At 46.9% G+C, this 16,428-nt stretch overlaps 1 protein-coding gene across 4 annotated transcripts in view; it reads right to left on the reverse strand.

The window, feature by feature from the left end:
* Nucleotides 1–16,428, reverse strand: part of cfap184 (cilia and flagella associated protein 184) — a 50,458-nt gene that overhangs the window by 26,070 nt on the left and 7,960 nt on the right. For all 4 annotated transcript variants that reach the window (XM_070861920.1, XM_070861922.1, XM_070861919.1 and 1 more), the window contains exons 5-7: nt 12,266–12,309; nt 6,744–6,930; nt 5,128–5,219 (exon numbers count right to left, since the gene is read on the reverse strand). In XM_070861920.1, the coding sequence (XP_070718021.1) occupies nt 5,128–5,219; nt 6,744–6,930; nt 12,266–12,309 (323 nt within the window). The remainder of the gene's footprint in view (nt 1–5,127; nt 5,220–6,743; nt 6,931–12,265; nt 12,310–16,428) is intronic.

Consider the following 16,428-nt stretch of genomic DNA (forward strand, 5'->3'; position numbering starts at 1 on the left):
GTTAGGAGACCAAAACTGTACACAATACTCCAGGTGTGGCCTCACCAAGGCCCTGTACAACTGTAGCAACACCTCCCTGCCCCTGTACTCAAATCCCCTCGCTATGAAGGCCAACATGCCATTTGCTTTCTTAACCGCCTGCTGTACCTGCATGCCAACCTTCAATGACTGATGTACCATGACACCCAGGTCTCGTTGCACCTTCCCTTTTCCTAATCTGTCACCATTCAGATAATAGTCTGTCTCTCTGTTTTTAGTACCAAAGTGGATAACCTCACATTTATCCACATTATACTTCATCTGCCACGCATTTGCCCACTCACCTAACCTATCCAAGTCACTCTGTAGCCTCATAGCATCCTCCTCGCAGCTCACACTACCACCCAACTTAGTGTCATCCGCAAATTTGGAGATACTACATTTAATCCCCTCGTCTAAATCATTAATGTACAATGTAAACAGCTGGGGCCCCAGCACAGAACCCTGCGGTACCCCACTAGTCACTGCCTGCCATTCCGAAAAGTACCCATTTACTGCTACTCTTTGCTTCCTGTCTGACAACCAGTTCTCAATCCACGTCAGCACACTACCCCCAATCCCATGTGCTTTAACTTTGCACATTAATCTCCTGTGTGGGACCTTGTCGAAAGCCTTCTGAAAGTCCAAATATACCACATCAACTGGTACTCCTTTGTCCACTTTATTGGAAACATCCTCAAAAAATTCCAGAAGATTTGTCAAGCATGATCTCCCTTTCACAAATCCATGCTGACTTGGATCTATCATGTCACCTCTTTCCAAATGCACTGCTATGACATCCTTAATAATTGATTCCATCATTTTACCCACTACTGAGGTCAGGCTGACCGGTCTATAATCCCTGCTTTCTCTCTCCCTCCTTTTTTTAAAAGTGGGGTTACATTGGCTACCCTCCACTCGATAGGAACTGATCCAGAGTCAATGGAATGTTGGAAAATGACTGTCAATGCATCCGCTATTTCCAAGGCCACCTCCTTAAGTACTCTGGGATGCAGTCCATCAGGCCCTGGGGATTTATCGGCCTTCAATCCCATCAATTTCCCCAACACAATTTCCCGACTAATAAAGATTTCCCTCAGTTCCTCCTCCTTACTAGACCCTCTGACCACTTTTATATCCGGAAGGTTGTTTGTGTCCTCCTTAGTGAATACTGAACCAAAGTACTTGTTCAATTGGTCTGCCATTTCTTTGTTCCCCGTTATGACTTCCCCTGATTCTGACTGCAGGGGACCTACGTTTGTCTTTACTAACCTTTTTCTCTTTACATACCTATAGAAACTTTTGCAATCCGCCTTAATGTTCCCTGCAAGCTTCTTCTCGTACTCCATTTTCCCTGCCCTAATCAAACTCTTTGTCCTCCTCTGCTGAGTTCTAAATTTCTCCCAGTCCCCAGGTTCGCTGCTATTTCTGGCCAATTTGTATGCCATTTCCTTGGCTTTAATAATATCCCTGATTTCCCTAGATAGCCACGGTTGAGCCACCTTCCCTTTTTTATTTTTACGCCAGACAGGAATGTACAATTGTTGTAATTCATCCATGCGGTCTCTAAATGTCTGCCATTGCCCATCCACAGTCAACCCCTTAAGTATCATTAGCCAATCTATCTTAGCCAATTCATGCCTCATACCTTCAAAGTTACCCTTCTTTAAGTTCTGGACCATGGTCTCTGAATTAACTGTTTCATTCTCCATCCTAATGCAGAATTCCACCATATTATGGTCACTCTTCCCCAATGAGATTGCTAATTAATCCTCTCTCATTACACAACACCCAGTCTAAGATGGCCTCCCCCCTAGTTGGTTCCTCGACATATTGGTCTAGAAAACCATCCCTTATGCACTCCAGGAAATCCTCCTCCACCGTATTGCTTCTAGTTTGGCTAGCCCAATCTATGTGCATATTAAAGTCACCCATTATAACTGCTGCACCTTTATTGCATGCACTCCTAATTTCCTGTTTGATGCCCTCCCCAACATCACTACTACTGTTTGGAGGTCTGTACACAACTCCCACTAACGATTTTTGCCCTTTAGTGTTCTGCAGCTCTACCCATATAGATTCCACATCATCCAAGCTAATGTCTTTCCTAACTATTGCATTAATCTCCTCTTTAACCAGCAATGCTACCCCACCTCCTTTTCCTTTTATTCTATCCTTCCTGAATGTTGAATACCCCTGGATGTTGAGTTCCCAGCCCTGATCATCCTGGAGCCACGTCTCCGTAATCCCAATCACATCATATTTGTTAACATCTATTTGCACAGTTAATTCATCCACTTTATTGCGGATACTCCTTGCATTAAGACACAAAGCCTTCAGGCTTGCTTTTTTAACACCCTTTGTCCTTCTAGAATTTTGCTGCACCGTGGCCCTTTTTGTTCTTTGCCTTGGGTTTCTCTGCCCTCCACTTTTCCTCATCTCCTTTCTGTCTTTTGCTTTTGCCTCATTTTTGTCTCCCTCTGTCTCCCTGCATAGGTTCCCATCCCCCTGCAATATTAGTTTAACTCCTCCCCAACAGCACTAGCAAACACTCCCCCTCGGACATTGGTTCCGGTCCTGCACAGGTGCAGACCGTCCGGTTTGTACTGGTCCCACCTCCCCCAGAACCGGTTCCAATGCCCCAAGAATTTGAATCCCTCCCTGCTGCACCACTGCTCAAGCCATGTATTCATCTGCGCTATCCTGCGATTCCTACTCTGACTAGCACGTGGCACTGGTAGCAATCCCGAGATTACTACTTTTGAGGTCCTACTTTTTAATTTAGCTCCTAGCTCCTTAAATTCTTTTCGTAGGATCTCATCCCTTTTTTTACCTATGTCGTTGGTACCAATGTGCACCACGACAACTGGCTGTTCTCCCTCCCATTTCAGAATGTCCTGCACCCGCTCCGAGACATCCTTGACCCTTGCACCAGGGAGGCAACATACCATCCTGGAGTCTCGGTTGCGGCCGCAGAAACGCCTATCTATTCTCCTCACCATCGAATCCCCTATCACTATCACGCTCCCACTCTTTTTCCTGCCCTCCTTTGCAGCAGAGCCACCTACGGTGCCATGAACTTGGCTGCTGCTGCCCTCCCCTGATGAGTCATCCTCCCCAACAGTACTCATCCCCGGAATCAACCGAGTGAACCTTCTCTGAACTGCCTCCAAAGCAAGTATATCCTTTCGTAAATATGGAAACCAAAACTGCACGCAGTATTCCAGGTGTGGCCTCACCAATACCCTGTATAACTGTAGCAAGACTTCCCTGCTTTTATACTCCATCCCCTTTGCAATAAAGGCCAAGATTCCATTGGCCTTCCTGATCACTTGCTGTACCTGCATACTATCCTTTTGTGTTTCATGCACAAGTGCCCCCAGGTCCCACTGTACTGCGACACTTTGCAATCTTTCTCCATTTAAATAATAACTTGCTCTTTGATTATTTCTGCCAAAGTGGATAACCTCACACTTTTCAACATTATATACTCCATCTGCCAAATTCTTGCCCACTCACTTAGCCTGTCTATGTCCTTTTGCAGATTTTTTGTGTCCTCCTCACAAATTACTTTTCCTCCCATCTTTGTATCATCAGCAAACTTGGCTACGTAACACTCAGTCCCTTCTTTTCATAATATGACGACCAGAACTGTACGCAGTACTCCAAGTGTGGTTTAACCAAGATTCGATACAGGTTTAGCATAACTTCCCTACTTTTCAATTCCATACTTCTAGAAATAAACCCAAGTGCTAGGTTTGCTTTTTCAACGGCCTTGTTAACCTGTGTCACTACTTCTAGTGATTTGTATCCCAGATCGCTTTGTTCCTCTACCCCACCCAGACTCGCAACCTCCAAGTAATAAGTGACCTCCCTATTCTTCCTACCAAAATGTAATACCTCACATTTAACTGTATTGAAATTAATTTGCTGTTATATTCCCATTCTGCAAGTTTATTAACGTCCTCCTGTAATGTGTTGCAGTCCCCCTCAGTATTGACCATTCCCCCCCAATTTGGTGTCATCCTCAAATTTAGAAATTGTGTTTTTGATTCCAAAGTCTAAATCGTTAATATAAATTGTGAACAACAGTGATCCCGGCACTGATCCTTGTGGAACACCACGACCCACCTTCTGCCCCTGTGAATAGCTGCCCTTTACCCCCACTCTCTGCTTTCTGTCTTGAAGCCAGCGAGCGATCCATTCTGCTACTTGTCCCCTGAATCCACATTCTCTGACCTTGTTCATCAGTCTATTATGTGGTACCTTACCACAGCCATTTTGAAAATCTAGATAAATTACATCTACTGCATTACCCTTGTCTACTCTCTCTGTTACCTCTTCAAAAAATTCTGTCAGGCTGGTCAAGCAAGACGTTCCCTTTTGAAATCCATGCTATTCATTATTATATTTTTGGTTTCTAGATGTTCTTCTATTTTCTCCTTTAGTAGGGATTCCATTATTTCTCCTCCCACCGATGTGAAGCTGACTAGTCTATAGTTCCCTAGACATGTTCTATCCCCTTCTTAAATATAGGTATCACGTTACCTATTGACCAGTCCTCTGGCACTACACCTTGTTCTAATGAATTATTAACTATGTGTCATAATGCCTCTGCTATCTCCTCCCTAGATTCTTTTAAAATGCGCGAATGTAATCTGTCCAGACCTGGGGGTTTTATATTCTTTTAGTTTGATTAGTTTATTTAATATATATTCCCTCTTTTATTTTAAATGCACTTATCTCATTAATAATCTCATGATCCAATGTCATGTCTACCTGTTCTATCTCCCTGGTAAATACTGAAGCAAAGTAATTATTTAATATTTCTGCCATCTCTCTATTGCTGCCTGTGTTATTATACTGGAATGGGATTTGAACCCACAAACATTGAACTCAGAGGCCAACAATGTGGTCGCTAACTTGTACAGAGAAAGATCCTATACATGCAATGCGATGAATGGCCAGCTATCTTCTCGGAGAGTATGGCCTAAAAATAGAGAAAAGTGAAGGAGAGAATGTAACAAACCAAATTAACTGCGGGGGAATCAGGTACTAGGAGGTAATGTAAAAATCAGAGAAAGAGAAGTCAAAAAGGAAGGGATTCACATGATAGGTGTCCTCCAGCTCCTGACGATCAATGGCGTTTTGGTCAACATCTTCCACCCAAGCTCCATCTTTGTCTTCTCTAGTGGGTGTCTCTAACAAAACATGAAAGGCACCCTTTAAAATGGTATCTTGGCTGGTGTAGCAATTGATTGTTACTCTTCTGAATTCTTACAATAGCATATCAGAAACATTTGTTCTCATTTATAAAATGAAGTCAGACTCTTTTCTGAAGACCACCTGCACACAGCAAGCGTGGCCATGGAGGGCAGGTGAAAAACATTCAACGTTGACAAAGGTGGCAGGATAGATCCTCCTGGTCCTGCATTTGGCCACATTGGATTACCTGGGCTCAGTGAATGTACAAGAGCTGGGCGGGGAGCAGTGTACGCCTGGAGAGGACCCTGCCCAATTTCTGTACATTAATGTAAATGGACGGACTCTCAGGCAGGCTCTCTTATGAGTGTGCGCTTCTCCCTGCCCGATTTTCCTGTGTTCGTTGCACCCAGGAGATACAGGTCACCAGGTGGAGGACTGGGAAAATCTACTCTGAGATTATCAAAAGTCCAAGTAGCTGAAATCACTCTGTAATGCTGGATGTACCTAGACTAAAGAGAGATGGGCAACAATGATTACAAAGTAGACTTGTGTACTCAGACTGCTTAATAAGGCTGAAACAGAATGAGCAAGAAGTATTTTCATTTTGGTACAAGATCCGATGGCACGGATATCTGAAGCTCAGACATGAGGTATGACATACAGCACATGTGAGAGTTGGCACATTTGTCAGATCTCCTGCTGCCAATTACAGCCTATAAGCGACGGCAGCCAAGTCTCTCATCAGAACTATTCCCTCTCGTCCTTGGCATCAGCCTACTGAATTTCTGTTACACCTTTTCCATGGCTCTGACATCCTTTCTATAATAGGGTGCCCAAAATTGCGCCAGCATTCCAAACTGTGGCCCAGCTACTGCATTCTAAACATTCAGCATGACTTGCTTTGTATCCCGTAATATGAAGCCTTTCTCATGGCTTTTTCCATCACATCAATTGCAGGCATGGCGTTATAGAATGATAGAAATTTACGGCACAGAAGGAGGCCATTCGACCCATCGAGTCATCCATCCAAAAGATTTCTCGATGACTGTGTGCAATGCTATCCCGTGATTATCCATGGAAGGGAGCACTTATGGACAATACAATAGCTTTAACCAGATCCACTGCTTCTCCAATGTACAAGCCTGCTGATGGGCATTCCACTAACTGTTCAGCTGAGATGCATTTTTAATTGCTTAATGTGGACAACACATTTTTCCAAGTTATAGTCCCTCACTAAATTAATAGTGCATTTTTCTGTGGTTCCCAGTTCCATAATGCCCCCACATCAAAAGTCCCTTCTATCTTCCAGGTCCTGAGATATAGTCCTCCTTTCTCCACACAGCTAAGATAATGTACCTTTCATGGTTCATTGGAAGCTGTACCCTCTTTCTTCAATCTAGTGTCACTCAATTATAGCGGTTCTGGTTTCCAAGATAACCTCACAATTCAACCCAATTGAAAATCATAACTTTCCACTGGCATAATTTCCTCTGTGTCACCCACTGCAATGCTAATAGTACCTTTGCTCTCTGGTGTCCCAGGCTCTAAGATTGGTAGACCATTTGCAAATTCCTCCTTTACAGGACTATCAGAACGTGCTAAATCTTCACCAATAAGAGTCAGTGATTCTTCCTTCTCCCCTTTTGTAAAGGTGTCACTTGTGGGCAAAGGAGATATGCCCTTCTCCATTTCTTTTGTTTCTTCATCCTGGTTAGTGATAGAAAAAGGCCAGTTAGATTAAACAGTATAAATAAGACTGATGATACACTGCAGTGGTAGCGCGATTGGGATCGGAATCTGAAAGATGAATTTACAGAATGTGGATTGGAATTAATGTCAAATCCTCCTCAGTCCAATGTGACATTGGCCAATGCCTATCTAAAGCACATTCTACATAAAAGTTGATGCACAGCTTTTATTACAGTCGCATACCATTTATACATGGCACATACATAACAACCATAATAATAACTGCTTAAGAGTCTGGCCACAACTAAAGTATTGTGTCCAATTCTGGGCACGGCACTTTAGGAAGGATGTGAAGGCCTTAGAGAAGGTGCAGAAAAGATTTACAAGAATGGTTCCAGGGATCAGTGACGTGGATAGACTGGAGAAGCTGGGGTTGTTCTCCTTGGAGCAGAGAAGGTTGAGAGGAGATTTGATCGAGGTGTTCAAAATCATTGAGGGGTCTGGACAGAGTAGATCGAGAGAAACTGTTCCCATTGGCGGAAGGGTCGGGAACCAGAGGACACAGATTTAAGGCAATTGGCAGAAGAACCAAAGGCGACATGAGGAAAAACGTTTTTACGCAGCGAGTGGTTAGGATCTGGAATGCGCTGCCTGAGAGGGTGCTGGAGGCTGACTCAATCGTGGCTTTCAAAAGGGAGTTGGATAAGTTCCTGAAGGTAAAATAATTGCAGAGCCACAGAGAAGGGCAGGGGGAGTGGGACTGGCTGAGGTGCTCTTGCAGAGAGCCGGCACGGGCTCGACGGGCCGAATGGGATCCTCCTGTGCTGTAACCGTTCGATGATTCTATGATTAGTACAGCAGTGTATATTTGGGCAATGTTGCACACTTTAGGGAATGTTACCAGTGAGTTTCTGTTGGTCAGCTGGGCTCTCAAATGAAACAGTTTGTTACTAACATATCAATGGCCAGCTGCCTGTCCATTTGTAACTGAGACCAATAATAGCTGGAATTTCTTAACTATATTCAAAGCCACTGGTTTGTGGGTTTCAGCTAAATACACAGAATCATGGAACAGGATCCCCCAAAGCACCAGTAAAAATCCTGGAAGCCTGTGTAATAATAGGATATGACTATTGTCACTATAATCCAGAGCACCTAACTGTTATATTGATAAAACAAAAAGGGAAATCCAGGTTTATGTAAAATCCAAAATAAACTTTAATTATTGATTTACACATCTTTCTGATACAACTGAGAAAATTAAATAATGGACATTTTGTGATTTCAGAAAGAACGGGTAATGAATTATAAATGATAAGTATCTTTATTTGATCATGTTTGTTGGGATGGTCAGAAATGATGATGTAACTTTAAGCTTCTATATGATTATCTCAATTCCTCTCTCACCTGTGTCACACCGACTATAACACTGTGCAACAATCAAGAGTTTTTGATAATTAAATAAAAACATCAAGCAATGAGTCTTTGGGTTCTGTGACAATTCTAATTCACAAGAGCATTATTGGGATTATTCAGCTGAATTACCGGCTCGCAGCTCACTGTGACTTGCAGGCTTTGCTAGAGACCAACATTCTTTCCAACCGCTTCTCTTTAAAGCGCTAACTCTTGCTGGGGTTTAATTACATGGGTACAGTACACAAGCGACCGTTCTTTGTATGAGTGCAGATGATGAGTGCCTGTTTGGCCATCACAGTCGGACCTTATCCTGTCCTTGCCTAAATCAGCGCATTAGAAGTTGCTGGATTGTGATCGAGTGTTTGATTTTCCTCTCCCTAGCCCAGTGGCATAGAGTCCATTTGTACACAGAGTTTCTTTTTAATCACTATATATATTAGTCCATCTCCTGTGGCATTGCAGAGAGTGAAATCCAAGAGTAGTCTTCAGATGAGGAGGAGTTAGAGATTGGGCTATAATTCAACCAAGGCACAGATATAATTCAGTCCTCATTTTAAAGTTGCACATTCTGGCCCCAAATTTCGACATGATTTGCTCCTGATTTTTAGGAGCAACTGGTGTAGAACGGAGTATCTTAGAAATCGGAATTCTCGTCATTTAGTTTGCTCCAGTTCTAGTCAGTTCGAACAGTTTCACTTTGGAACAGAATTTTTTTTTTCAAAAGGGGGCGTGTCCGGCCACTTACGCCTGTTTTCAAAGTTTCGTCAGTGAAAACTTACTCCAAACTAACTTAGAATGGAGTAAGTGAAGATTTTTGTACGCTCGAAAAAACCTTGTCTACACTTTAGAAAATCAGGCATAGGTTACAAATCAGGCGTAGGGAATGGGGGGGGGGGTTTAAAGGGAAGTTTACAAACATTAAACACTTCAGTTTTACAAATAAAGAGCCATCATCAATAATAAATGATAAATACATCAATAAGTCAACCAATAAATCAATCAAAAAAAATGAATAAGAACTAATTTTTTTTTTAAATCAATAAATAAAACATTTTCTACTTACCGACTGCAGCACCGGGAGCCCTCCAACAGCGTGCTGGGATGCCCCCCCCCCCCCCAGTGTGTCTCTGTCAGTGTCTCTATCTCTCTGTCTGTCTGTGTGTGTCTCTCATTCTCTGTCTGTCAGTGTCTGTGTTTCTGACAGCGAGGGGAGGGGGAGGAGGGGGTTAGAGGGAGAGAGGGGGGAGCAGAGGGAGGAAAGGGGGAGGGATGGGGGAAAAGGGGGAGGGATGGGGGAGAAGGGGGAGGGATGGGGGAGAAGGGGGAGGGATGGAGAGAAGGGGGAGGGATGGAGAGAAGGGGGAGGAATGGGGGAGAAAGGGGAGGGGGGAGAAGGGGGAGCGGGGGAGAAAGGGGAGTGGGGAGAAAGGGGAGAAGGGGAGAAAGGGAGGAAAGGAGATGGGGGGAAAGAAGATGGGGCGAAGGAGATTAGGGGGGCGAAGAAGATTGGGGGGGAGGGGAAAGGAGAAGGGGGAGGGAGGCTGAACGGGCCGGGCCCGAGACTTCGGGCAGGGCCCGTCCCCAGCACCAGATTTACAGGTAGGTGGCGTTGGGTCGGGTCGGGGGGAGCGCGGGTCGAGTGGTTGGTGGGAGGGAGGTCGGTTCGGTTCGGGTCGGGTCGGGGGGAGGGAGGGAGATGAAGGTCAGGTCGGGGGGAGGGAGGTCAGGTCGGATCCAGTCGGGGGCGTGGGAGGGGGGGGCGGGGAATCGGGAGTCGGGTCGGGTCCAGTCCGGGGGCGGGGGGAGGGGGGGGAAGCGGTAGTCGGGTCGGTGTCGGGTCCGGTCCGGGGGGTCGGGTCCGGTCCGGGAGCGGGGGGAGGGGGGGGAAGCGGGAGTCGGGTCGGGTCCGGTCCGGGGGGTCGGGTCCGGTCCGGGGGCGGGGGGAGGGGGGGGAAGCGGGAGTCGGGTCGGTGTCGGGTCCGGTCTGGAGGCGGGAGCAGGAGTCGGGTCGGGTCCAGTCCGGGGGGTCGGGTCGGGTCGGGTCGGGTCCGGGGGCGGGGGGAGGGAAGCGGGAGTCGGGTCGGGTCCGGTCCGGGGGGTCGGGTCCGGTCCGGGGGCGGGGGGAGGGGGGGGAAGCGGGAGTCGGGTTGGTGTCGGGTCCGGTCCGGGGGGTCGGGTCCGGTCCAGGAGCGGGGGGAGGGGGGGGAAGCGGGAGTCGGGTCGGGTCCGGTCCGGGGGGTCGGGTCCGGTCCGGGGGCGGGGGGAGGCGGGGGGAAGCGGGAGTCGGGTCGGTGTCGGGTCCGGTCCGGAGGCGGGAGCGGGAGTCGGGTCGGGTCCAGTCCGGGGGGTCGGGTCGGGTCGGGTCGGGTCCGGGAGCGGGGGGAGGGGGGGGAAGCGGGAGTCGGGTCGGTGTCGGGTCCGGTCTGGAGGCGGGAGCGGGAGTTGGGTCGGGTCCAGTCCGGGGGGTCGGGTCGGGTCGGGTCGGGTCCGGTCCGGAGGCGGGAAGCGGGAGTCGAGTCGGTGTCGGGCGGAGAGCAGGAGCTGGCCGTGGGAGGAGCCTTATTCACGCAGCCCCAGTGAGGCCATTGGGCCAGGGCTAGCGGCTGCGTGCTTCGGGCCCCTCCCACACAGTTTCGGGCGCCTGGAACTACTGCACATGCGCACCCACTGTAGCGCGCATGTGCAAAGGTCCTGGCACTGTTTTCAGCGCAGGGACCTGGCTCCGCCCCCTACAGCTCCTGCTGCGCTGCACCGAGGGCCAGAGGACCTGCAGGGAGGTGGAGAATCTGGAGGGTTTTTTTAGGCGCACTTTGTGGCGCGAAAAACGGGCGTCCAGGTCGGGACTGCGCCGTTCTAGGCGCGGCTCGAAACTTGGGCCCTCTGTCTTTATAATACTTTGATTTTATATTATTATAGTTAAGCAACAATTTGCCTCTAACTTAGCAAAATAGGAGCATAATCAGAAAAAGATTGACACTGAGGGGTGACTAAATGCTTGGTCTTAAGAAGCATTTTAAAAGAGGGGAGAAAGATGGAGATGCAGAGACGTTTAGAGAGGTAACTGCAGAACTTAGATTGCTGAAGGCATGTCCACCCATGGTTGGGTATGTACTAGGGGCCAGAGTTGGAAGAACACAGAGATCTCAGGAGTTGCAGGACTGGAGGAGATTACAGAGATAGAGAGGGGGCGAGCCTTGGAGGGATTTGAACACAAGGATGAGAATTTTTAAATCGAGGCATCGCTGGGCCAAGAACAATGTCGGTCAGCGAGCACAGAGTTGATGGGTGAGTGGGACTTGGTCCGAGTTAGGATACAGGCAGCAGAATTTTGGATGAGCTTAAGTTTATAGATGGGAGGCTGGCCAGGAGAGCCTGGACGGATGAGGATTTCAGCAGGAGATGGGCTGAGGCAGGGACAGAGACGGCCGATGTTTCGGAGGTGGAAGTAGGCGATCTTTGTGGTAGAGAGAGAATATGGGTTTGGAAGCTCAGCTCAGGGTCAAATGGGACACCGAGGTTGCGAAGGGTCTGGTTCAGCCAGAGACAGCAGACGGGGAGGAGGGTAGAATTTGTGGCGATAATGCTGAAGACAATGTTTTTGTCTTCCTAATGTCGAATTGGAGGACATTTTGGCTCATCCGGGACTGGATCTCGGACAAGCAGTTGGGAAACACAAGAGCAGTGGAGCAAAACTTGCAGAAATTTGGGACGTAGAGTTAATTGGAACAGAGGAGTTTCTTTGCAGTACAGGCTGAGGAGCTGGGTGATGCAAACCCTGAGAAACTACAGTGTCACTGCTGGCGGGAGGGTGTAATTACAGTGTGACAAGCCAAATAGGCAGTTTCCATTATAAATGTGGACATAAGAATTTATATATAGATGATATATTCTTTTTAATCACTCTGAATCTTTTGTAAAAAGAGGAGCAGATACTCACAGAAACTATGCCAACCATTTTCAGTTCATCTGGGTTTTCTTCCTCTGAATTAAAAGACTCACAGTTAATACATTAATAAAAGTCTGTAACTATTTGTAACACCAAAGTTCTGATTGGTCCCCTTGGAAGGCGTGACACACCCAGCACTTTGTCTGGAATGTATAATCAGATCCTGCCTGCCTGAGGAATGATCCATTCATTGTGACAGCCAGCTCCAGAGCTCAACAGTGCGATTAGGAGCACTCACACAGCTGAGTTCAGATAGGAAGGGGTGAGGCCATGGAGAGATTTGTTTTTCTCCCACAGATGCTGCCTGACCTGCTGATTATTCCCAGCACTTTCTGTTTTTATTTCAATGCAGCCCCTAACTGTTTTTGGGTGCACAGTCCCTTTAACGGACTGCGTGGGACCTCCAGACAAGCACGAAGCTGCACAGTTTAACAAGCACGGGGGTGATGGGTGAATGGGACTTGCTGCGTATTTGGAGACATGCAGCAGAGTTTTCGATCAGCTCAAGTTCATTGAGGGTGGAAGATGGGAGGCTGGCCAGGAGAACATTGGAATAGTCAAATCTGGCAATAACACAGAAATGTAATGTTCTGCATGTGGTAGGACCAACACACAATATGCTCACCTTTTTTAAAATTCATTTATTTATTGCCCATCCCTAGCTGCACTTCAGAGGGTGGGAGTGAGCTGCCTTCGTGAACCGCTGCAGACTGGGGCGGGGGCCGAGGACAGGGAAGGGGGAGAGGGCGAACATGGTGCAGGTTTAAAGGAGGGGTGTAAGAATGTGATCGAGGCCTAACAGAGAGTGGGAGAATGTGATATATCTTCCTGGATCACGTTCTTCGCCTCTCCCCACTGTGCTCCCCCCTCCCCCTCAACAAATTCCTCACCTCCCCCCGCACCCCCCTGCCAGCTCCGGACCTTCTCCCCCGCCTCTCCGATCCACTCTCTATCTCTATCTCCTCTCTCCCTTCCGCCTCTGATCTCCCCTCACTCTCCAATCTCCTCTCGCTTTGATCTCCTCTCACCCCTTCCCCTCCGATCTCCCCTCTCTCTCTTCCACCCCCTTTCGATCCTCTCCCCCGCACCCGCACCCCCCCCCACACTCTAATTCACCTCCCTGCAATGTGACTACATTGAAATCAAGGTTCACCATACTGTCTCCTACTCTAACTCATCTTTCCCTTCTTCTCAAAACTGTGGAACTCCTCCCCTCACTTAGCTTTTCCATCCTCCTAAAATCTACAGGCACACAACAGTCAAGCCTTGCTATCCGCTAATCAGCATTTCTTCCTTTGCAGTATAAACTAGCTAAATATGAGGTTATCCACTTTGGTGCCAAAAACAGGAAGGCAGATTATTATCTGAATAGTGACAGATTAGTAAAAGGGGAGGTGCAACGAGACCTGGGTGTCATGGTACATCAGTCATTGAAGGTAGGCATGCAGGTACAGCAGGCAGTGAAGAAAGCAAATGGCATGCTGGCCTTCATAGCGAGGGGATTTGAGTATAGGAGCAGGGAGGTCTTACTGCAGTTGTACAGGGCCTTGGTGAGACCACACCTTGAGTATTGTGTTCAGTTTTGGTTTCCTAATCTGAGGAAGGACATTTTTGCTATTGAGGGAGTACAGCGAAGGTTCACCAGACTGATTCCTAGGATGGCAGGACTGACATAATAAGAATTAGGAACAGGAGTAGGCCATCTAGCCTCTCGAGCCTGCTCCGCCATTCAACAAGATCATGGCTGATCTGGCCGTGGACTCAGCTCCACTTACCCGCCCGCTCCCCGTAACCCTTAATTCCCTTATTGGTTAAAAATCTATCTAGATGTGATTTGAATACATTCGATGAGCTAGCCTCAACTGCTTCCTTGGGCAGAGAATTCCACAGATTCACAACCCTCTGGGAGAAGAAATTCCTTCTCAACTCGATTTTAAATTGGCTCCCCCGTATTTTGAGGCTGTGCCCCCTAGTTCTAGTCTCCCCGACCAGTGGAAACAACCTCTCTGCCTCTATCTTGTCTATCCCTTTCATTATTTTAAATGTTTCTATAAGATCACCCCTCATCCTTCTGAACTCCAACGAGTAAAGACCCAGTCTACTCAATCTATCATCATAAGGTAACCCCCTCATCTCCGGAATCAGCCTCGTGAATCGTCTCTGTACCCCTCCAAAGCTAGTATATCCTTCCTTAAGTAAGATGACCAAAACTGCACGCAGTACTCCAGGTGCGGCCTCACCAATACCCTGTACAGTTGCAGAAGGACCTCCCTGCTTTTGTACTCCATCCCTCTCGCAATGAAGGTCAACATTCCATTCACCTTCCTGATTACCTGCTGCACCTGCAAACTAACTTTTTGGGATTCATGCACAAGGACCCCCAGGTCCCTCTGCACTGCAGCATGTTGTAATTTCTCCCCATTCAAATAATATTCCCTTTTACTGTTTTTTTCCCCCAAGGTGGATGACCTCACATTTTCCGACATTGTATTCCATCTGCCAAACCTTAGCCCATTCGCTTAACCTATCTAAATCTCTTTGCAGCCTCTCTGTGTCCTCTACACAACCCGCTTTCCCACTAATCTTTGTGTCATCTGCAAATTTTGTTACACTACACTCTGTCCCCTCTTCCAGGTCATCTATGTATATTGTAAACAGTTGTGGTCCCAGCATCGATCCCTGTGGCACACCACTAACCACCGATTTCCATCCCGAAAAGGACCCATTTATCCCGACTCTCTGCTTTCTGTTAGCCAGCCAATTCTCTATCCATGCTAATACATTTCCTCTGACTCCGCGTACCTTTATCTTCTGCAGTAACCTTTTGTGTGGCACCTTATCGAATGCCTTTTGGAAATCTAAATAAACCACATCCATCGGTACACCTCTATCCACCATGCTCGTTATATCCTCAAAGAATTCCAGTAAATTAGTTAAACATGATTTCCCCTTCATGAATCCATGTTGCGTCTGCTTGATTGCACTATTCCTATCTAGATGTCCCGCTATTTCTTCCTTAATGAAAGCTTCAAGCATTTTCCCCACTACAGATGTTAAACTAACCGGCCTATAGTTACCTGCCTTTTGTCTGCCCCCTTTTTTAAACAGAGGCATTACATTAGCTGCTTTCCAATCTGCTGCTACCTCCCCAGATTCCAGAGAATTTTGGTAGATTATAACGAATGCATCTGCTATAACTTCTGCCATCTCTTTTAATACCCTGGGATGCATTTCATCCGGACCAGGGGACTTGTCTACCTTGAGTCCTATTAGCCTGTCCAGCACTACCCCCCTAGTGATAGTGATTATCTCAAGGTCCTTCCCACATTCCCTTCCCACATTCCCATGACAAGTAATTTTTGGCATGATTTTTGTGTCTTCCACTGTGAAGACCGAAGCAAAATAATTGTTTAAGGTCTCAGCCATTTCCACATTTCCCATTATTAAATCCCCCTTCTCATCTTCTAAGGGACCAACATTTACTTTAGTCACTCTTTTCCGTTTTATATTTCGGTGAAAGCTTTTAATATCTGTTTTTATGTTTTGCTTTTTGAGGAAAGACTGGATCGGCTAGGCTTATACTCACTGGAATTTAGAAGAATGAGAGGGGATCTCATAGAAACTTATAAAGTTCTGACAGGATTGGGCAGGTTAGATGCAGGTAGAATGTTCCTGATGTTGGAGAAGTCCAGAACCAGGGGTCACAGTCTAAGGATAAAGGGTAAGATATTTAGGACCGAGATGAGGAGAAACTTTTTCACCCAGAGAGTTGTGAACCTGTGGAACACTCTACCACAGAAAGTTGTTGAGTCCAGTTCGTTGGACATAGTCAAAAGGGAGTTAGATATGGCCCTTACAGGTAAAGGGATCAAGGGGTACAGAGAGAAGGCAGGAAAGGGGTACTGAGGTGAATGATCAGCCCTGATCATATTAAATGGTGGTGCAGGCTCGAAGGGCCGAATGGCCTACTCCTGCACCTACTTTCTATGTTTCTATGTTTCCTTTGTCCTTTCTCCCATCTTTTCAATCTTGTTAGTGTCACACACTGCGCCCCAGCCTCCACCTCGGGTTGTCACGTTACTCAGGTAGTTAATCTGAATCCAAATTAACTTCGTTACTTAGTAGCGAAACAATCAAAGGATATAATTTTATAT

Source organism: Pristiophorus japonicus, chromosome 19 (assembly GCF_044704955.1).
Source record: "Pristiophorus japonicus isolate sPriJap1 chromosome 19, sPriJap1.hap1, whole genome shotgun sequence".
Lineage (NCBI taxonomy): Eukaryota > Metazoa > Chordata > Chondrichthyes > Pristiophoridae > Pristiophorus > Pristiophorus japonicus.